Genomic DNA, 22,317 nt, shown 5'->3' with positions numbered 1-22,317 from the left:
TAAGAAAGACAAAAAGGGATCAACACCATCCTCAATCATTGTTCTTACCTCTCCATGTTTTTAAATATATTGCATTTATCATCTCCAATGGTCAGCTGGAAGGCCAAGGCCGCATGGTGGCTCTCCAGCACAGCAATGTCATTGTACAAAATGGCCAGCTCACTTCCAGCATTACACAGGAAGGAATTGGTTCTCCCAGGGTGATCCACATCATGAATGGTGGCTGCAATGAGTGCAGCGACCTCATCAATTGGATCTAAAGTTTCCTGAAAACAAGAGAGCTTTTAAAAACTGGGTTATGACATTGAAGGCAAGGAAGCCTTCTGTATAGTTTTCTTTCTCCCCTATTACTTTAAGGTAACAATATTTCAGATTTCTAAGAAAAGTATACTAAGTGAGCAAACTAGTTTTCCTATCTCCACCCTAAAACAATTACATTTCTGCAAATGTTTGTTAGTCTCACACAAGTTAAGGACTTACCAAAATACAGGTGTTTTCAACAGATAGGAGTCACCTCCTCAGCCAGTCTTTCTCTAGACCCATCACAAAAAAAGTCCTTAGTCTGAGATATTGACTTAGACCAACATAAACTAATATTAATAAAGGAAAGAAAGAATTTTAAATAAAGTTTAAAATAGGCACCACTTAACATTAACTGGGAATTGGTCTAGTTTTCTTCCCCCCTTTAGTGCTACCTTTGTCAGGTTGATGTCAGAGTTTTGTGAGTTTGACAAAATGATCTGGAAGTTTTCCATCTTTTTCAAGGCTCTGGAAAGGTTTATGTAACATGGAAAAATTCCTTAAAGGGCTAAAGAATTCACCTGTCTATCTGGGTCAGGAGCCAACTTTTGAAGAAATTCAATAATTTAAAAATTACTAAAATTACTTCCATGTTATTGACATTTTTTTTCTTTACATCACTTTAATTTAAAACATTCCATTAAAAAACTATTTTAAAGCTTTTGATTTAGTACATATGTGTGTGGTACTTCCTTCTACTATTTTCTACTTTAAATGTGTACATTTTTGTGTCTTTATATATCTTAACTAGTTTAGCTAGAACTTTATCTATTTTCTTGGACTTTATTTTTCTTCCAGGAGCCACTTTGGATTATCATTTTGCTCTTCCCATGTTCTTTTCCTTCCCTAAGTGATTAAGGCATTTTAAAACATAAACCCTTCAATATACAATTGGCTTCATTCTATAAGTTTTAATAGATAAATTTCTCATTTTGTTTTCTAACTAATTCCATTTTTAGTTTTATTTGTTGATCTCCAAATTATTCAGAATATTTTCTCATTTGTTGTAGCTGACATTTTAAATTAACCATTAGTTATTAAGTTCTATTTTGTTGTGTTGTGGTTAGAAAATAAAGCCTATGAAGTTTAGAAGTTCAACACATTATGTCCCAGTATAAGATCATTTTTGTAAATACCCTGCAGACACTTGAAAAGAAGATGTATAGCTAATAAATCAGTCTTGCAAATTTATTTAAATTGATTTAAATTAAAATTCAATAATCTAAATTATTGAATTACATTTCAATAAATGCTCTTTTTTTTTTTTTTGAGATGGAGTCTTGCTCTGTCACCCAAGCTGGAATGCAGTGGTGTGATGTTGGCTCACTGCAACCTCCACCTCCTGGGTTCAAGTGATTCTCCTGCCTCGGCTGCCCAAGTAGCTGGGATTACAAGCATGCGCTACCAAGCCTGGCTAACTTTTCTATTTTTAGGAGAGGCAGTGTTTCACCATGTTGGCCAGGCTAGTCTCGAACTCCTGATCCATTTGCGCCTTGGTCTCCCAAAGTGCTGGGATTACAGGTGTGAGCCACTGTGACATTTTAATAAATGCTCTTAAAAATTGTGCTCAGTTAGCTCTCTAAATATGTTTGTATGTTGTCTACAGAGTAGTTCAAAAGCAATGCAGCAAAATTAGGTTATTTATATGCTGAGCCATATTGACACAGACATCCCTCTGTTATCTGTTTTCATAATTTAGAAAACAGTCCCTTCTCTGGACATGTATTTTACCTACAGTCTGATTTGATTTTTTTCTTAAAAAAAACAACAGCAGTAAGAACTAGAGGGAGCAGAGAAAGCTCTGAGAGGGACTGCCCTTCAAGGTGAGGAATAAACACTTGTTCACTCCCTCTGTGTGCCAGACGTCATCTTCCACTTTCCTCTCTGCCAAATGCTAGTCCCGTGATACAGAGGAGGAAATGCGACCAGGAGCCACTTGTCCTGGCCTTGCATGGCTGCAGCCATCTACGCCCTGCCAAGGGACAGCAGGTCAAGGGCAGAAGTTTCAGAAACTAAAGTGATTTGGCATGGCCCAAAAGTGACCAGTTCCTGGGGCACACGAGAGGAAATGATGAGAGGAGCTCACTGTTGAGGTGAGCGTGGAGAGCTGCAGACTTTAAAGTTTAAATCCTGAGGGAGGTGGGAAGCTGCTTCTGGGAATGACAGGATCGGATGTGCTGTTTCAGAAAGTTTGCAATGGCAGTAGCGTGAGGGCATTCCACAGGAGGCAGGACAGGTAGGAGTTCTAGTTGGGAACTGCCCAGATAGGAGAGGATTGTGGGGGGCCTCACTGGGACAGCAGCAGGGGCATTATGAGGAGGAGACAAATCTGAGAAATTTAGGTGTGACAGGAGGCAAGGTCAGATGATAAACCAGATGTCGGGGGCTGAGGAGTGGAAAGAACCAAGGATGACTCTCAGTTTCCAGCCTGGGTATCTGGTTGGATGACGGAACCCTGGATTAGGTAGATAACCCTGGGTGGGAGCAGTGCTGGGAACAGAGATGATCAACTTGGCCTTAGAGCCCTGCAGACTTTGATATACAGATGGAGGCCCTAAAGTGGGGATATCTAACACTTACTTGGCTCTACTAGTGCACAGGCTTGGAGTGAAAGCCCAAGAAGAATAGCCCTAATCCTTTTCTTGTTGGGTTTCTCCTCCAGAACCAAATCCTGCTTCTTATACCCTCATGGAATGGCAAGGATTTTGTCATGAATTAACACATCAATTTCCCAAAGCTACAGTGTAGCCTCACCCTTCCTGTGCCAGGCTGCACACATGAGCAGTCATGCTGTGTATCTTGATGGAGGCAGGAGCATTCTACTCTCCCCACTGCTCCTGCCCATTAAACATAGTGTGTAAACACAGCTCACCTTTATCCTCTCCTTGGAGAGAAAATAGGCAGTGGCATGAAGCACATCAGCAGAATGTGTAGAATTGTGGTAGGGATTGGAAGAATGATAATTGGCTTCAATAATTTGTAACCACGATCTTAGCGTTGACTCGGAGCAGTGTAAGAACTCACAGATTCCAAAGCGAGCAAACATTTTGAGACCAAGATAAATCAAAGGCCTATAGAGAGAAAAACACCCACAATGTTAGAACAAAGTAAACAAACAGGCCAAGTGTTTGAGGCCTGAATAAGTTCCAAGCCAAATTTCAGAGAGTGCAGGGCAGCAAAGCGGTGACTGCTTGGGCTGCGCTGGCCTCTTTCTGTGGGGGCCAACCAACTCTGGTTCCACTTCTTGCCCTCAGGGGACCAAGATGCATGGGTGAGAGCGGGCTGTCCCCTGCAGCAGCAGCTCTGGCCTCAGCCTCGCTGGGATTCCTGATTTGCCTGGGGGAGTTTGCTCGTTTTGTCCTTCCAGGTTCAGCTTCCTACTTGCACTACTGGATTCCTCCAAATAATCCTTTTCCAAGGCTAAGCTTGTGCCACCTTGAACATTATCCTCTCCTTTGGACTTGCTGGACGGATGTCATTGGCCAGACATCCTGCCTATAAGAAAACATTTCCTGAAAATGTCGCATGAGCCAGTCACTTCCGTACGCCATGGAATTTTCTCAATAATCTGGTGGTGGGAATTACATTAAGAGGGGGTTTTCCCCAAGGTGACCAACTGGTCACCAAGTTAGGTTCTTACTTGAGAAATCACCTTGACCCAGCATCTGGCCCTTGCCTTTAAAGGCCAAGAAACTAGCTGTGTTGAGACAGTATCCAGAGGTGATCACAGAACTTAAACTGACCTGCCTTAGCCTGATTCACATGGATATAATGTCATTAGGATATTAACCAGGTGCTCAAAGATTCATATGCCAAGGGAGTATTCTTTTCCACTCTCCTTGGCTGTGCTGGGAGATGGGGAAGTAGAATGTATGAGAAGGTTAACTCAAGGCGAGCCTGAAAAAGTCGGGGGGCTATCTTGGGGACAGGTCATCCAGACTGAGATGAGACCTGAGGAGCCATCCCATGGCGCAACTGAGCACGCCTCTCCCAAGACACCCTTGAGGGCAGTCTTGGCTGGAATCAGCTCTGTGTACCTCCCTTTCTTATGTGCCCAGCCAACTGCCAACCTTTGGTTAACAGCTCTTCTCTGGCAAGGGACAAAACTCAAGACAAAACCCCATTCCTGCTCCTACTCTCTGTGATCAAACCCAGATGAGCATGACTGGGCCTTTGGGTGTCCCTATGGCTATCCGCAACACAGCAATCAAGATCTGGGGTTAGCTCTTATCACATGTGTATGTGTGTTTCTAATAAATTTTGGTTCTAGGCTCTAAGCAGATCTCTTATGTATTTCTACCTACAGGAGAAATACTTTTATTTCACAGAAAAAAGTCCTGTGCTACTTGGAGAAGTCACTGGCATAGTTGCATGCTTTCCATGAATGTGCCATTACTGTGGCCAGCAGACTCTCCCCCAGGCCCTGGTGACTCAGAGCCACCTGCTGCCTGGCCACTCCTTCCTGAGAGCCCCTCCCTGCCCAGGGACCAGCTCTGTGTACAATCCACACTCCTCACTTAGACAGCCTCCTCACACAGGCCCTGGGAATCTAGCTCTCCCTCTGCTGAGCTCTGCATGAACTCACCTATTGTGGGTGGCAGCCTCCAGTTCAAAAATATCAAAGTCCCAGTATTCCTCATTTTCCATTGCCCGAGCTATCCGTGGTGGGACATCATCAAGGGAGATGGGAGTGATTATATTGCTTGATACCATTTGAATGTCTGTAAAGTGATGTAATTTGGAGAACAAAATCAATAGGCTTTAGAGGATTAACTTTTTTTTTTTTTTTTTTTTGAGACGGAGTCTCATCCTGTTCCCTAGGCTGGAGTGCAGTGGTGTGATCTCAGTTCATTGCAACCTCCACCTCCCAGGTTCAAGCGATTCTCCTGCCTCAGCCTCCCAAGTAGCTGGGACTACAGGCGCGTGCCACCATGCCCAGCTAATTTTTGTATTTTTAGTAGAGACGGGGATTCACCATGTTGGCCAGGTTGATCTTGAATTCCTGACCTGGTGATCCACCTGCCTCGGTTTCCCAAAGTGCTGGGATTACAGGCGTGAGCCCCCCCGCCCGGCCAGGACTAACTATTTCTTAGGGAAGACGGTACTGCCCCAGAGACAGCTGCTTTGTTTCTGAGGCTTTATGACATACCAAGACACTTCTTAATGAGGTGAAAAATTATTTAAAAACTTTTATCTGAAAAATTATTTTCATCACTTAAGCTAGACTGCAATATTATACACAGTGATCTAAAAAATTAAAAAGGAAAAACTTACTTTTTGTTGAAAGAACATACTCATTCCCTGATAGTCTTCGTAAACCATCCTGATAAAAATCAAGGAAACAAGAAGAAGTCACAACTAATCTTTCCTTCCTGGAAACTCCAGGTGGTCTTCCCAGAGAGGACAGCTCAGGGCAGCTATCTCCATCAATCCACTCAAGGCTGCCCTGGGCCCAGTAGGTCTACCCCTGTGATCATCACTGTGGTCAACCACTGACCTCAGTCACTTACTGGAGAGCACAATAGGCTACTGCTGGGAAGGACAGGCCTGGCCCTGCTGGAAGCTAAATTCAGGAGCAGGATCAACACCCGAGAGGTGAGCTTGCATCTTTTTTTTTTTTTTTTTTTTTTTTTAAACATAAGGTTTTACCATATTGGTCAGGCTGGTCTTGAACCCCTGACCTCAGGTGATCCACCCGCCTCAGCCTCCCAAAGTGCTGGGATTACAGGTGTGAGCCACTGTGCCCGGCTCGAGCTTGCATCTTTTGCAGGGCAGGTGGTCCTCAAGCCCAGCGTTCTTGCCTGCACTCCAGGACCATTTGGTTTCTTAGGGACAACTCCGCTCTGCCTTCTGTTCTTCTCCATTTTCCTGCCACCCTCCTCACTCTGAGGACACAAGGCTTTCCTGGGAACATTAGATCCTCTCTCACCTTCTAAGTGATCTCATTCCCCTCAGTTGACACTCCTGGGCTCCTCACCACTGCTCCCAGACCACCTTGCCCAACCTCGGACTCTCCGCAGCCCCCTCTTCTCCAGTCCCATGGCTATTCTCATCTACTCACGTCCAGGACACTATCCCACCCCATCCCTCATCATTTTCACCTCTCACCTACAGTCTGAAGAAGACTCTGTCTCAAACAGGCAAGACTGCACTTAGATATTATCAACACTGGAAACCACTATACCTTCTAGATTTCTGCCTGGAACCTTATTTTTATAAAATCCAGTGACTTCAGAAAGCAGGAATTGGGAGGGAGAATTTGCTTCTGACCAAGACAAAAGCTAACAGAGCAATGGAATAATCTATGCTGCACAAAGTTGTCGCTCTCTAGTGAGAGATCTATACCAGACATGTTGAAGGAGGCATCCAGGGCCCCTCAAGAGTCTATGGCACAAAGCCCCTTTCTAGTAAAAGATACCCAAACCCCTCTTTCCTACAGTCATCCAAATGTGTGTGGGATGCTTTAAAAAGTCCAAACTGTTGGACACCCTGGCATCATTTTAAATACATATGGCGGAAGAAAGACATTCTTTCTGTTCTGCACTGAGCCAGTTTTCAAGATCTTTAATACAACTAAACAAGCTTTATTTAGATAAACTACTGTAGCAGCCCTAAGCAACACTGGAGAACTAGCTCAGCAGACTGTCAGGATTACATTCTTCTGTGCTCTGCTCCAAGCTAAGCTCTCCCTAGGAGGCAGGCAGCAGGTGTGTGTTTGGCCAGAGAGTAGTAGAACCCAGGCAATGAAGGAGAGTTTAGGCCTTGACTAAACCCTATAGTGCCCTGCCTGCCTCTTCAAAGAGATCTGTTTAAATGAATAACCTCTGAGAAAACAGCCAAGAACAGACAGACTCTAGCCAGGAGCCTAGTCAAATATACTTACAGACATTAAGCCCCCAACAAGGTCATTGGCATGAGGATCATCATCCTTAACACCAAACTGTGGTGAATATAGTTCAGTGGTCCTTAGAATTTCCAGCACACGGTCTAGGGCTTCTGTCACAGGCATGGGACTGCTTTCCTGGGCAGCGTTGATAATATTGATTACCTACATTATAGACAGAAAATACTTGAGTTTCATAACCTTAAAAACAATGGGAAAGCCAGGGATGGTGGTGCATGCCTATAATCCCAGCTACTCAGGAGGCTGAGGAGGGAGAATTACTTGAGCCCAGGAGTTTGAGACCAGCCTGGGCAACAGAAGTGAAAGCCCATCTCTAAAAAACAAATAACGGCAAAAACAAAACAAAACGAAATAAAACCCAACAGGACTCAGTCTGGCCATAGTACTTAATACTAATGTAAGCCTAGTTAAAATGTCCATGTCACACATCCTGTCTCTTGAGAGGAGGCAGCACCACACAACTAAGAGAGCATTCTCATTACTGCAGGTCCCTGTTTCTTCTCATTGGAAACAATCCTTGGGGAGAACAAGGAGCATGTGTGCTCACTGGAGACAGACCACAAACTGCTTCACCTTGGTGATGGGCGCCTCAATTGTCATGGAATGTATCCGCGCCATGGAAGAGTGTCGTCTCTGGTTGGAAACTGTGGAGAAAGGGATGCACAAATCAGGGTGTGCACAGCCCTGCGCACCTGTCTTGACAGCAGAGGGCACATTGTGCTCAGCTGCATGATGAAGGGGCAGGATAGAACTATGAGTTTGCTGAGCTTCCTTCCTATCCTAATAAGCCTGTGGTTCTGGCATAACCAAGTCTGTTTCCTTCAGTTCTAGGCACTAGGATGCACGTATGCCCCCATGGACTGAACTTCTGATGTCACAGGCCAGAGAGAAAACAGAGGAAACAATCTAGCAAGCCAAAGCCAAACAGCCTCTTTTTGTGTCTATGACAATAAGCCTTTATAATTATTCAGCTTGCCATTCTCTAGGAGTAAAAACGTTCTGGAAGACAATGCCACAGAATGCTCTTTGTTTCATATATGGCAGGAATAAACATTCAACTCACCAATAACTGAAATACACAAATTTCTGGTTAAATTTTTCAAGGTACCCTCTGGGGCTTCGCACTGCTATGTTTAATCTAGAATGATTAGGCAAATATCTTAAATGAGGCAGGCAAAAACTCTTAGGTTCTAAAGTTTGTTAATTTTTGTTGTCTTGTCAAGATATGGTTCCTTTGGGGTGAGGAGAAGCCTGGGCAACGTTGAGGCAGAAAAAACATTAACATTCAGTCCTGGGTATCTCCACGAACAATCCCATCAGGCTAAATGCTGCTTCCCAAAGACGTTGCAAGACCAGGAACTGTCCCAGAGACTGATGTGTCAACCAAGGAGAGACACTGTCCAAGGTTAACCAATCCAGGGAGTTTCAAATGTTTTAAATTTGGAGGCCCAACTAAACTTATAATTTCGGTGATCACAGGACTGCCAACTTTCCATTTTACCCAACGAAGTCATTAAACCAAAAATAAAAATTGCTATTTATCACTGTCATAAAAGGACTTGTTTTCATTTAAAAATAATTGACATATGCTTGTAACAAACAACAGAGATCTATTTTACTACATGGTGACTACAGTTAATAACAACATACTTTTGAAGACTGCTAAGAGTAGATTTTAAGTGTTCTCACCACAAAAAAATGAAAGTGTATGAGGTAATACATATGTTAATTAGCTTGATTTAGCCATTCCACAATGTACAGATAGGTCAAAACATCATGTACATAATAAATATACATCATTCTTACTTGTCAATTAAAAAATAAAGGAATTGGCAGGGCATGGTGGCTCACACCTGTAAACCCAGCACTTTGGAAGGCCGAGGCGGGCAGATCACGAGGTCAAGAGATTGAGACCATCCTGGCCAACATGGTAAAACCCTATCTCTACTAAAAATACAAAAAAAAAAAAAAAAAAAAATAGCTGGGCATGGTGGTGTGCACCTGTAGTCCCAGCTACTAGGAAGGCTGAGGCAGTCCCAGCTACTAGGAAGGCTGAGGCAGGAGAATTGCTTGAACCTGGGAAGCGGTGGTTGCAGTGAACCAAGATCCCGCCATTGCACTCCAGCCTGGTAAGAAAGCAAAACTCCGTCTCTAAATAAATAAATGAATAAATGAAGGAATCAGAAAAAATCAAAGCGTAAATGCAATAAGGAAAAAAGTATAAAGACTGTCATGGGCAGTGACCTCAGCTCTGCTCTGTGCTGCTCCAGGACTGCAGAGGGTCTGGGATTGTAATCACAACAGCTACAATGAGATGACGATGGCAGCTAACACTGAGTCCCTACCCTTACTTACCAGGCACCACACATACTCATTTAATCCTCACACAATCCTCTGTAGACAGCAAATTATCCCCACTTTACACATAAGGCAAGGGAAGCACAGAAGTCCACCCTCAAGGCTACACAGAGAGTAGATGACATTGGGACGTGAACTGAAGTCATTCTGACACCAAAACCTACAGTCCTTCCCACAGTCCCATACCACTTCCTCACTGACACCACCCCAACCCTGCCCTCAAAGCAGGGGTGTAATCTGTATGGTCTTTCCAGTGCAAGGAGTACACAGCATGTCATCTGGGCCACACAACAAATCTGTGAGGGATGAGAGGGTGGCATTTGATCCCCACTGTATAATCGTAGCTGATATCACCTTGGAAAAATTTGCATTTTGAACCAGTACAACCAGCTCTGTATCCTTCCCTACTCATTTTTGGACCAAAGAATGTATACAGCTAGCAGTAATACCTGCCTCCATACTCTCTATAAGCAATGTTGATTACATTTTAAAAACTAGGTCATTCAGGCCATGCATCTACATATTCTTTTTAAAAAGTATATTTCAATTAGAACTTAAAGTATATTTCAATTTGCTGAATAAGGGTTTTTCACAATTCCAAAATCAAGCTCACCCCTCTCTTAACAGTTTCCATGGCAAACTGCAACCTGCATGGGGTAGATCTTTAAGAATTACCAAATGCATACAATTTTGGCAGATGAACTGACATCTGCTGTTACAGTTTAGAAAAGCAACTATAGACTATATGGGAAATGTATCTTTTCCTCTTATTTTCTGATTCCATTAAAAAGGCTCAGAATGGAGCCCACTGGCAGAAGTCCACAGAGAGGAAGAAATGAAACACTAGTTTCCAGAGGGTTTCCTCCTCTCCCAAGAATTGGAGGTAGACAGGATGAGCCTGGGCAGGGCGGGGCAGGGAGGAGCAGGGCAGGGCAGGCCTCTATGTATTCAACAGTGATTTGATCACATTTTCTTGTCTTCGTCACTCACCTTCAGTTGCACGGGAGGCAACAGCTTTGACGTCTAGTGAGCCTTTTCTCCTGTCTTTATGTTTGCCTGTCTGATTATCTGTAGAAACAAATAATAAATCACTTCTTCAAAGACATTTAAGCAACATATTAAGGAAGGATACCGATCTAAAAATTTTTTAAAACTCTCAACTTTAAGAATTGAACATGATTTAAATGCCACAAAAGTAAACACAATACAGAGAGGAAGACTATGAATGACCAGTTTTATGGGGTTACAGTTTCTCAAAATGTCCCACCAGGTGCACATATAAACAAGGGCTTTACAGTTTCAGAATATGTAATTACAGAGTCCCAAGACATAAAGTGACAACTGACAGGAATGACCTCAGAAGAATCTCTCCTATGACGTTTCTATATAACTGAGTAAAATGGTGGGAAAATTCTGATCCCCACCCAACTGTGCCCCAAATAAAAATCTTTTACTTTCTTTACAAAATAAGGTCTACTATATCCTGGGGAAAACATTCCTCTCTTTCCTAGGGTAGTATGGTGAACACTATTTGAGGTATATTTCACATGATAGCTCATCCTTCTCCCTTTCACCCCCTCTTCTCTGTGAAGGACACACTACCCTCCTAGGCTTCAGAAGGGGGCTGTCTCTGACTCTTCTTTAACCCTGCCTGACCCCCACACCAATCACTGACAAGACAACTCTAACTTTTCTTCCTGACTCCTTCTCTGCACCTGCTGGGTACCACGCACGGTGCCGTGGGCCTCTCAGACTGTGCCATGCATCCCCATTTCACAGACAAGGAAACGGGAGCTGCTTTGCAGATGAGTGCACAGCAGGGTGGGTGCTGAACTCAGCTCTTCCCACAGCCATGGAGTAGCTTCTCTAGCTTCTCTTGGCTTCCTCACCCGAAACCTCTCTCTGCTCATGGACAGGAACCGAATGCAGGCCCTTGGCATTTCCTCTGCACTGTCAAGAAGCCTCTTCACCTGCTGTTTGCTTCTTTGTTAAACTACATCCTCTTCTCTGTGGGCACTGAGAGTGAACATGTCAAGGTCACCAATGACCTCCTTTTTGCTAAGTCTGAAGGCTACAACTCGATCCTTGCCTGACTGACTTGATTGTGGTACTAGACACACCTGATCCCTTTCTGGACACTCCTATTTGCAGAGTCCACACTCATGGTTTTCCTTCCATCTCTTACTATTCCTTTCTAGTTTCTTCCATGATTTCCTCTTCCTCAGCACCCCTGGTTTTCCAAAGGTTCTATCCTTAGCCCTTCTCAGTCAACAAAACCTCCTGGGGAGATCTCATTCCTTCCTATAGTTCTAATTAATTCCTATGTTGCCATCTTACCCCAGGCCTCTCTCCTGAGCTCCAGACTTAACTAACCACTTACCACCTCATTTGGATACTCCTCAGGAACTGCAAATGAATTGATTATCCACCATTAACTCTTTTTCTTTGGCAGAATTCATCCATCACTTCTCCCCGTCCCTGCTCCTCTCCTTCCACTGGGTCAGCCAAATCTAAGGATTCTACCTCCTCAACACCTCGAGTCTATCCCTTGCTTTATCCCTGTCTGAGCTCAGACACTTGTCATTAACGATAGCCTCCCAGATTGGTTCCAAAACACCAACCTTACCCCCTTCAACTTATTCTCTGCAGGTAGCCAAGCAATCGTTCTAAAACAAAAATCCAACCAGATCTCTCTCAATCAAAACACTTCGACAGTTCATCCTTGCTTTTAGGGTAAGTTTCAAACTCCCAAACTTCTATGACTTGGTACACACCACTTACTTGGGAATGTGCCTCTCCCATGCCACCTTCCTCACCTGGTTACCCCAGATCTTCTTTGAAGATGCAGTTCGGGTATCATAACTTTTGGGAAACCTTCCCTTAAATAGCCTCTCCACACCACCCGAGCAGTGCTTTACTGTCTTGCCTTCCTCGCTAACATGAATGACTTGAGGGCAGGGACAGTTTTTCCTGTCTTTCCTAGGTGATCAGTACTGTGCCTAGCATGTGCTAGAAGCAGCATGTGTATAAAAGCTCAATAAATACACATCTGCTTCACCAAAAACCTGCACCTTCCTGTGCACAAATCAAAGTTCTGTTAAATCAGCCACTTTGATTCTGTGGCTCCCCTGCTCAAAATCCTTCGGTGTCTCGGAGATAAGGAACTTCCTGGCATTCAAGGATAGGTACAGTCAGCCTTCAGCTGCCTGCCTTTCATCTCTCGCTGTTTCCCATGAATGTGCTGCATTAGCACAACTGCTCCGCCTTCCGTCTCTGGAACAGCCTTGACACCTGCTCCTTTCATCTGAGACATGACACTGCACTCTCTCCAAGTGTTCACACCTTCACATTTCCCCTCTCCTCGACCACATGGAGCCGGAAGTGTGTCTCCTTCCTCTGAGCTGCATGATGAGTAATGTCCACATAGCCACCTGATGAGCCTGGGTTGGGAACTTAGGGTTATTTGTTCCTTCATTCTTCCCTCTCTTATTCCATTCAACAAACCTTTACTGGGCACCTACCATGTGTGATGCCCTAAGCTAGGCATTAGGGAGGTGAAAATGATAAGGTATGGTCCATGTCCTCAAAAGGAGATGGTCAGGGGAAAACAACTAAGAGTCACAGTAATAATTTTGAAGTTCAGGAGGAGCCTGGGTGGTGGCCGGGGGGAGGGAGGGGAGTAGAGTGGCAGATTCTCCTCTGGGAGTGGGAACAGAAAGGAGATGGATGGAGTCTTGTAGCTGCAGTCAAGATGAGGAGGAGGAGGACCACATTTCCAGGAGGGGGAAACTGCTTGTGCAGATGGAGCAGTGTGGCTGCAGAAGGGCAGGCAGCAGTATGTATGAAGGATGTGCTGTGAGGAGTGGAGGGAGACTAAGCAGGCTTTAATTTCTACTCGACCATTTCAAGGTTACTATATGTAAATACAAGATCGTCTTGTTCCCAAAAGCCCTGCTAAGCTTGCTGCTCCCCTAGTGCCTGTAGCAAGTTATACATGATTCTGTTAATTTTTGCCCAGTGGGTAGAGATGGACCATGTCTCCACCCTGTCTCACCGCAGCACCCAGCTCTCAGAAGTTGTCCTCAGGGAACACCAAGAGGTTGAAGACAAAGTGTGAGGCTTACATCTCAACAAGACTACCAGCTCCTGAAGGCGTGCTGTGTCCAGGGCCTCATGCTTACTGAGCACTCAGAAAACACACACTCATCCTGAAGTATCAGGCCTGCCAGTGGAGAGAACACTAAATAAGCCCCTACAACCAGGGCATGGGCTCAGGATCCCCTGCAACTTCATGTCTCTGTTCTTGGCTTTCTGTTCTGTAAAATGGGACCCATAAAGTCTGCCTATCCTTTCAGTAGAGAAATAATTAATAGCAGTTCCTTGACCTGCTGGGTAAATCCAGGGAACTTGGAAAAACAGTGGAGTTGATGAGAGGGGGTAACCAATCAAGAACCCTCACAAACAGCAGCTTCCTCCAAGTCACATTAGCCCTGCGGCCTGGAAGCAGGAGCTCCAGTTTGGATATGAGGAAGTCCAGGCCCAAGTATCTTATGTGACTTGCCCAAGTCATTCTGCCAGGACCACAGCAGACTGTCAGAGCACTTCCTCAGGCACTCACAACAGCATAAGCATTTGCAGAGCACTTGCTCTCCACCGGGGCCACCTCCAAACTGCCACGCCCACAGCCTCCTGTTGGCCCTCATGTTCCCAGGACTCTCTGCACTTGGGCCCCTGGTAACTACCTCTTCCTCCCAAGAAAGTTCACTTTCTCCAGGTGCAGATCAAATCTCCCAAGTCTTTTCAATGATCTATGAGGCCTCTAACAACCACCCAACGCTGGTAGCCCATGAGAACACCTGTAAAGTATACTGAGGCCTGGGCCCCACTCATACCACCTGACCAAGAACCAGGCCTGTCACCTTCCTGGCAAGGCCTGTCCTGACCACCTCCTCATCTCCTACATGCCCAATCCTCTGGCTTTATTCTTCTGCATAGAACTTAGCACCATCTGATACACCGTATGTTTATTTGCTTACTGTCTACCTCACCCCCCAGCTAGAAACACATCTCGCAAGCAGAGACACAGATGTTGCCTGGTGCACAACAGTTGTGCACTGAGTTTTGGCTGAATGAATGAATGAATTCATCCTGCTCCTCCATGCTCCCCTGGCCATTCTTCAAATGTCTATTATTACTGGACTCCTTTCTTGGTAGTCAATCTTCCTGCCTCACTTGCTCTCTTCAGGAGAGCTGGCCCAGGGCCAAAAGTTTTGGTTTATCACTTCAGATGTGATAAGTTCAAATCTAAACTTACTATCTACTCCTTGTTCAAACCTGCTCTTTCTTATTATCTTATTTGCACTTGTTATTTTAATGTCATCCAGTAGCCAAGCTACTTGATAATTATTTTAATTAATGTTATCCAACAGCCAAGCTACTTGATGACTAGATACCTTGGTGTCATTCTCAAGTCTTCTCTTTATCCCAGACAGTAAGCTGGTTCCCAAATCCTGATTATACTTAAGTAACTCCTGAATCCAGTCTCTGATTGGGCTCCTGAGGCTGGATTCAGGAGTTACTTTGTCTTCAATTTATTTTCTCCATGACTATCTTTCTAAGACCTGACCCTTTCCCATTTACCTATTTTTTTTTTTTTTTTGAGACGGAGTCTTGCTCTGTTGCCCAGACTGGAGTGCAGTGGCATGATTTCAGCTCACTGCGACCTCCGCCTCCTGGGTTCAAGTGATTCTCCTGCCTCAGTCTCCTGAGTAGCTGGGGCTACAGGCATGTGCCACTATGCCCAACTAATTTTTGTATTTTTAGTAAAGACGGGGTTTCACTATGTTGACCAGGCTGGTCTCGAACTCCTGACCTCATGATCCACCCACCTCGGCCTCCCGAAGTGCTGGGATTACAGGTGTGAGCCACCATGCCTGGCTCCCATTTACCAATTTATAAAGATTCCCTTGGCCTTCCTCTGCTTGCAGGATGAATCCAAACTGTCCTGCCCCAGCCTCAGCTCTCAATGCCTTTACGTGTGCTGCTCCTCCCACCTTGTCCTCGCATGACCCCTGCTTCTCTTCCAGACACCAGCTTAAGTATCATCATCCTCATCATCATCATTTCTGGGAAGCGTCCCTCAGCTTTTCCCCAGTGTGATACTACAAACCACAGGATATTGAAATTATTTTCCCTTGCCACCAGACAGTGAACCTCACGTTCATTTTCTGTGTACCTACAGCCAGACTCAGGGCTGGACCCAGAATAATTCAGTTTGCAGACTGGACAGTTGTCACTACAACAATTTGGTGTCCTCAGTGAGAGTGTCATGTGAAAACAACACATGGGCCAGGGAAAAGGGAGCCTGTATTGGGATTTTATTACTCTTTTGGATGCCTAGACCCTGAACTTTCCTTCCCATGTCTGGGGAGTTCTAAGTCCTCTCACTATGGAAGGGAGAAGGCCAGAGACTCCGCTGCTCCATACCCAGTTAGTGGCAGAGCAGGTGACACAGGAACAGCCAAATGAGTGCTTCCTTCCAAGAGTCTGCTTTCAAGTGAGTGAGGCAAGGAAGCGAGGTGTGAAGAAGCTACGCTACCCATGGTGAGAACAGCAACACCCTATGCCCAGACCTCAACAGAGCCAGTGCTGCTCAAAGCTCAGTAGTGACAGCAGCAGTCCCCTAACCACAGTGCTCCTATGACAAGCCAAGAGTAGCGGGGACAGTTGCCCAGCTTCCTGCCTCCTTTTCCAAAACCAGTGCTAGAGCTTTCTTGTAAAATCTGTAAGCAATCCTATTTCCTTCCAAAAAAACCTCCTTTTCTGCTTAAGAATTGATTTCTGTTGTGTGTAACCAAGGACTTTGGCTGGCCTGTGGCCTATAATAGCTCCACCCTGCTTTCTCAAGCGAAGATAGCCAGTTGAGACCTTTGGACATAAAGCTGGTTATGCTGCTAAACGGGGAGGTGAGATGGGCAGGTGGCTCATCTGGGTGGGATGGGTAAAACTCCTAAGTCAGCGCTGATCAAGTGAAAGGACCAAATGGCCCGGTACGAATGCAGGTTGGGTGATGAGCCCCCTGCCTAACATTTTCTCTGACTACATCACTAACTCTGCCTCTCAGTCCCAGGTCTGCTATATCCTGGCTACCCAACTCTAGGCTGTCACTGAACTTTTATTTTTTCTTTTCTTTTCTGAGATGGAGCCTTGCTCTGTCGCCCAGGCTGGAGTGCAATGGCACGATCTCGGCTCACTGCAGCCTCCGCCTCCTAGGTTCAAGTGATTCTCATGCCTCAGCCTCCCATGTAGCTGAGACTACTGGTGCATGTCACCACACCAAGCTAATTTTTTCTATGTTTGGTAGAGACAGGGTTTCACCATGTTGCCCAGGCTGGTCTCAAACTGTGGGGCTCAAGCGATCTGTCCACCTTGGCCTCCCAAGGTGCTGGGATTACAGGTGTGAGCCACCACACCTGGCTCCCTCAGTTTCTTCCTCTGTAATAAAGGAATATAAATAATAGTCATACCTACTTTACAGTGCCATTCTTAAGAGTTTTAAAAAATGCTTAAAACCAAGTAAAAGCCCCCTGTGAATCTGCAGTGTAGGACGCTCCATAACAGGCCCACACATGCTGCTGCTACTCTGACTCCTCCATCCCCTGCAATCTGGCCTCTGCCCTTGCCATTCTCCTGAAACTGCACATCTACAGGTTACAGAACAGCTCTTGGATGCAAAGCAAAAGTTTTTATCCATCTCTGGCTCCATATCCCCCTCCCTCCCTCTGTGCGCTTCAGCCCTCACCAGTCTTGATGCTTCCCATTCTCCCAGCCCTTGGCTTCAGCGACACTCTCCAGACTCCCTGCTCCCTCTAACCCCTTTCCTGCTTGTTTCCTCCTCCTCTGAAGGTAGGTGGTCTCTAGGAATCCGCCTCACCCCTCCTCTCCTTTTCTTGCTGTTCATTCACTTTACCATCCCTGGTTTACATCATGTCCGTATCTGTGCTATTTGCTAATGCTTGGCTGGCCAGAAACATTTTCATCTCTAGTGCTAACCTCTTTGCAGAACACAGGAGCCAGCACTCAGTAGGTACTCGGCAGAAATCTGTAGAATGAATGGGCAGAGGGGTGAATAAACAAACCTACCTGGCTGCCCACCAGGACCTCACAGGTAGAGCTCTCCACATTCATCCTCCCCAGTCCTACTGCTACTTCCTGAATATCCAGGTTCAGAAACAACCTTTTCAAGGGCTCTTTCTTGCTTCTTTCTCTCCGGTCCCACACCATCATCACATCTGGCCTCTCTTCTCTCTTCCTACTGTCATCACCATATTGTTTCCTGGCCATTGTTTTCTCTCCTTTCGACCACGGCAATGCTGGTATTCTTTAAGGTGTCTCCTTCCTTGTAATCTTACATACATGCTCTACGAGTTTCTCAGAGCTCAGGTGTCATGATGCTGCTCCCTGACTCACAAATCCTCAGACTCCCACTATACAGATGAAAATGCAAACTTCCCAGCTAGCATTGAAGCATTCTTTTTTTTTTTTAAGATAAAGTTTCACTCTTGTTGCCCAGGCTGGAGTGCAATGGCACAATCTCAGCTCACTGCAACCTCCGCCTCCCAGGTTCAAGTGATTCTCCTGCCTCAGCCTCCCCAGTAGCTGGGATTATAGGGTCCCACCACCATGCCCGACTAATATTTCTATTTTTAGCAGGGACAGAGTTTCGACATGTTGGCCAGGCTGATCTCAAATTCCTGACCTCGGGTGATCAGCTGCCTCAGCCTCCCAAAGTGTGGGATTACAGGCGTGAGCCACCACGCCCAGCTGGATCCTTATTGACCCAAACACTTCTTTCCCCACTGACCTTTTATACCAGTCAAAATTGAATGCTTGCTTTTTCTGGAACATGCCCTGTAGTCTCCCTCTTCTATGCCTGTTTTTATTGCCAGAATGCTTTTCCACTCACACCTCTTTTCTTATTCAAATCCACCTCTCCCTGTCTAAAACACTCCCCACTGGCCCGCTCTCATTCCTGTGGATCATTTCTTATGACTTGCTCTGTTCCTTTGTGTCAACGTGTCTCTCTTCCTTTCAGATTAAATCTCTTGATTGCTCCTGAGGCGCTGGTAAAAACCAAAAACTGTGCTTCAGAGCTCTGGTGTCAGCCCTCCTGGATTTAGGTGCTAGCTCTGCCACTTCCTAGATGGAGATCCTTGGGCAGATTATTTAAACTTTCAATTTCCTTACCTGTAAAAAGGGAATTTCACCTATAAAATGCTTACCACGAGTTAGTCCAAGGCTTCATTAAAATAAGCTGTACATAGAGCACTTAGTACAGGTATCTTGTACACAGTAAGTGCTCACAAAAATATATAGTAAATGTTCCTAGAATGAATGAATGAACTGTTCTGGTAAGGCAGAAAGCATATCATCAACAACATGAAGGGAAGTCTTCGAAGAGGCTTTTACAGACCAGCTGGGCAAGCAGAGCACACTGCTCAGGCAAAGCAGGGTGGCACACCAAGTGTCTACACAGACACTTGACAGAGCCCCTCCTGTCTGAAGCTTCACCCTCCCAGCCCAGCCCCTTCATCTGTGAGGGCCCTTCACCATCCCAACCCAGACCCTTCATCTGTGAGGGCCCTTCACCATCCCAACCCAGACCCTTCATCTGTGAGGGCCCTTCACCATCCCAACCCAGACCCTTCATCTGTGAGGGCCCTTCACCATCCCAACCCAGACCCTTCATCTGTGAGGGCCCTTCACCATCCCAACCCAGACCCTTCATCTGTGAGGGCCCTTCACCATCCCAACCCAGACCCTTCATCTGTGAGGGCCAGAGTAGAAAGTGGCTTGCTGAAGCCATGACACATTTGAAGGAAACAGGGGACTCTAAGCCAGGGAAATGCATTAGCAATAACAAAGCTATGGAGATGAGATGTCCAAGGCATGGCTAAGAGACACAGAGGTGAGGCAAATGCAAGGGGCCCAGCTACCTCCCTGTAGGCTGGCAGTAATGGGTGTCAGGACAGATAAAGATGTGCATGGTAAAGGACTATGGGATAAACACCCAACCCTGTCTGCCTCTTAAAGCATAAATCAGGTTATAAAGCCACACTTCACATGAGTTCATGCATTTCAGTTGACCAGTTCTTTCCCCTGAAGGCTGAGAGACCCACTCCAGAGCACCTGTCAGAATGCTCACAAGTGCTCAAGTCCTTTGACTCCTAAACCAACCTGTGGAGTTGGGAGAGAAATGCTGCCACGGTGTGAGGAAAACACAATCCCACCATTGCACCAGGCCGGCTAGTTAGAGTAAAGATCTGTTTTTATTTTTTCTCTAAAAACTCAACAAACTCTAAGAATAAATATGGGGCACCATACCTGTATGAGTGTCAGACTGAACACTTTCGGATATTTTCTCAGCCTAAAAGTGAATTTTAAAAGCCATTAGTTCTGACTGCTGCAAATCTTGCTGGGGTGTTCCTGGGGTCCTGGGGGCTCTCCTTACGTACCTTATTGTTGCCATTGCACACTCTTATAATGGACACATAGTGTCTAATTTTTCTGCAAGTAAAAAACAATGCATTATTTCTCTTCTGACTCTAATTTGATGGATATGTCATTAATTTTCCATTACGAAATGGCACCTCCCTTTCACAATACACAAAATGCTCTGAGAACATTTCTTCTTACTGTGACCAAGGCCACCAATAAATAAACAAGAGATCACAAACATCCTTTGGTGTCTCTGTAGAAGTGACTTCAATAAAAATGACAAAATTCTTCCCAATTAATCATGAGACAATAAAATAAAAATGTTTTTAAAAGTGAACTGCATGTTAACCAGCCAAGAGCCTTTAGTTCTTTAACATGTTTTTATTTTCGCAACCCTTTACATCGATGCTTTTCTTCAAGTTCCAACAAACAATCTGCTCATAGTCACTGCTGGCTATAGCCCCAGGCCACACTGGAAGCTGAGGTTCACACTGAACGTGGTTAGCTAGACATCTAAAACAAAGCAACGAGGGCTTAGCTCAGAGGCTGCTGACTCTTCTCATTTATTTATTGTTCCTTCAGTTTTTTCACTTTTTCCCCTTGATAATCAAATCCCTATATACTTATCACAAAAAATCTGGAAAGGACATAAAAGGGCAAAGAATCAGAACAGAGAACCCACACAGATCCATCTCCCTGAGGCGATCACCAACTGGCAGCAAAGCCTGGTGACAAAGCACGTGAGCCATGTGGTCAGCACTGAGGTCTGCAGCCTGGCTGTGCCTGATGCCGGCAGCTGGACCCCTGGGCTAGAAACCTGACCTCTCTAAGCCTCGGTTTCCTCATCTGTAAAGTGGAGATGATCACAGTGCCAACCTCACAGGGCTGCAGTTAGGAAGGAATGAAGTGGCATCTACCAGACACTGAGAGCTGGCCAGGAAGGGAGGGGCTCAATAAAACAACAGCAGTTGCTACAACTGCCACTGCCATACTTTCTCCTGTTCTTTTTTCCTTCTTTCCTTTGCATGATTGAGATTATACACTAGGTATCATTTTACATTTAACATTATATCATAACTTTTACCATATTTTTTGACTTTTTTTTTTTCCTTTTGAGACAACGTCTCACTGTCGCCCAGGCTGGAGTGCGGTGACATGATCACAGCTCACTGCCGCCTTGACCTCCCAAGACCAAGCGATTCTCTCACGTCAGTCCCCTAAAGTAACTGATAGGGGTGTGCCACCATATCTAGCTAAGTTTTAAATTTTTTGTAGGGATGGGGGGTGGTCTCACTATATTACCCAGGCTGATCTCAAACTCCTGGGCTCAAGGGATCTTCCCACCTTGGCCTCCCCAAGTGCTAGATTAAAGGCATGAGGTAATTTAATTTCCTATGGTCATCATTTCTACTTTTTTGGCCCTGATCTTAGAACCTGTGAATATGATTATTTCTAATGGCTGCATATTTTAGGTGTTCTATAACTCACATTCATAATTTTCATCTTACCATATTATTTCTTTAAGATAGGTTTCTGAGACAAACCATCTGAAATTTTTAGATTGGTTTCCAATCTACAGTCACATCTGTTTTATCTAAGAATGTCCATAACTGTTAGTATTTAAAATATTTTTTATCTAATTTGATAGGTCTTTACAAAAATAATACATAGGCTATCAAGTTAGATAAACAATCTTTTCAATATAGGGACTCTAACAGTCAGTATTATCATACAACTTAATAAAGTGACATTCAGACTTAAACAAATACTTCAGTTTCTTGTGTATCCACACAGCTTCAACAAGACTGATGCGAGTATGGTGGCTCTGGGGTGCAAGTGGAGGGTCAGACTGTAGACATGAGGAAGTCCCCAAGGAAACACGACTCTGGAAGGCCATTCTGTGATGACACCTGACCTTGACACTTCTGTTAGCAGTCCTTAACTTACTAAATATTCAGAGCAAATTCTGCAATAACCCAAAACAGTGTATGTTGATTGATGTACTTGTTTTTTCCACTTACCCTCCCTGTCCAATGACAGGTATTATCTTCACATTTTGTTGTATATTATCTCCATTTTTCTTTTTGGCATAGTAAATTCCTTGCCACTCCTATAAATGGAACGTAAGCATGATCATACTTTGTGTTGAAAACATAAACCCAAGAACATTTTCTACTTCAGTTCTGATGCACCTACACTGCTAAAGCAATTAGGATAAAAAATGATCCCCAACCTCAAACCGATTTCAGGTAATGGGT

At 44.8% G+C, this 22,317-nt stretch overlaps 1 protein-coding gene across 4 annotated transcripts in view; it reads right to left on the bottom strand.

Moving 5' to 3' along the window:
* The window catches only part of PDE8A (phosphodiesterase 8A), a 169,993-nt gene that overhangs the window by 17,314 nt on the left and 130,362 nt on the right, over positions 1-22,317 (bottom strand). For all 4 annotated transcript variants that reach the window (XM_064366196.1, XM_064366195.1, XM_012448936.3 and 1 more), the window contains exons 9-18: positions 22,081-22,169; positions 20,077-20,128; positions 19,946-19,988; positions 10,553-10,630; positions 7,778-7,848; positions 7,184-7,348; positions 5,575-5,623; positions 4,886-5,021; positions 3,173-3,371; positions 49-266 (exon numbers count right to left, since the gene is read on the bottom strand). In XM_064366196.1, the coding sequence (XP_064222266.1) occupies positions 49-266; positions 3,173-3,371; positions 4,886-5,021; positions 5,575-5,623; positions 7,184-7,348; positions 7,778-7,848; positions 10,553-10,630; positions 19,946-19,988; positions 20,077-20,128; positions 22,081-22,169 (1,100 nt within the window). The remainder of the gene's footprint in view (positions 1-48; positions 267-3,172; positions 3,372-4,885; positions 5,022-5,574; positions 5,624-7,183; positions 7,349-7,777; positions 7,849-10,552; positions 10,631-19,945; positions 19,989-20,076; positions 20,129-22,080; positions 22,170-22,317) is intronic.

The sequence above is a fragment of the Aotus nancymaae genome, unplaced genomic scaffold (assembly GCF_030222135.1).
Source record: "Aotus nancymaae isolate 86718 unplaced genomic scaffold, 86718_ANA_hifiasm-v0.15.2.pri h1tg000064l_0, whole genome shotgun sequence".
In the NCBI taxonomy this organism is placed as follows: domain Eukaryota; kingdom Metazoa; phylum Chordata; class Mammalia; order Primates; family Aotidae; genus Aotus; species Aotus nancymaae.
Note: the sequence above shows the minus strand (reverse complement) of the source record. Positions and strands in the feature narration are given on the sequence as shown.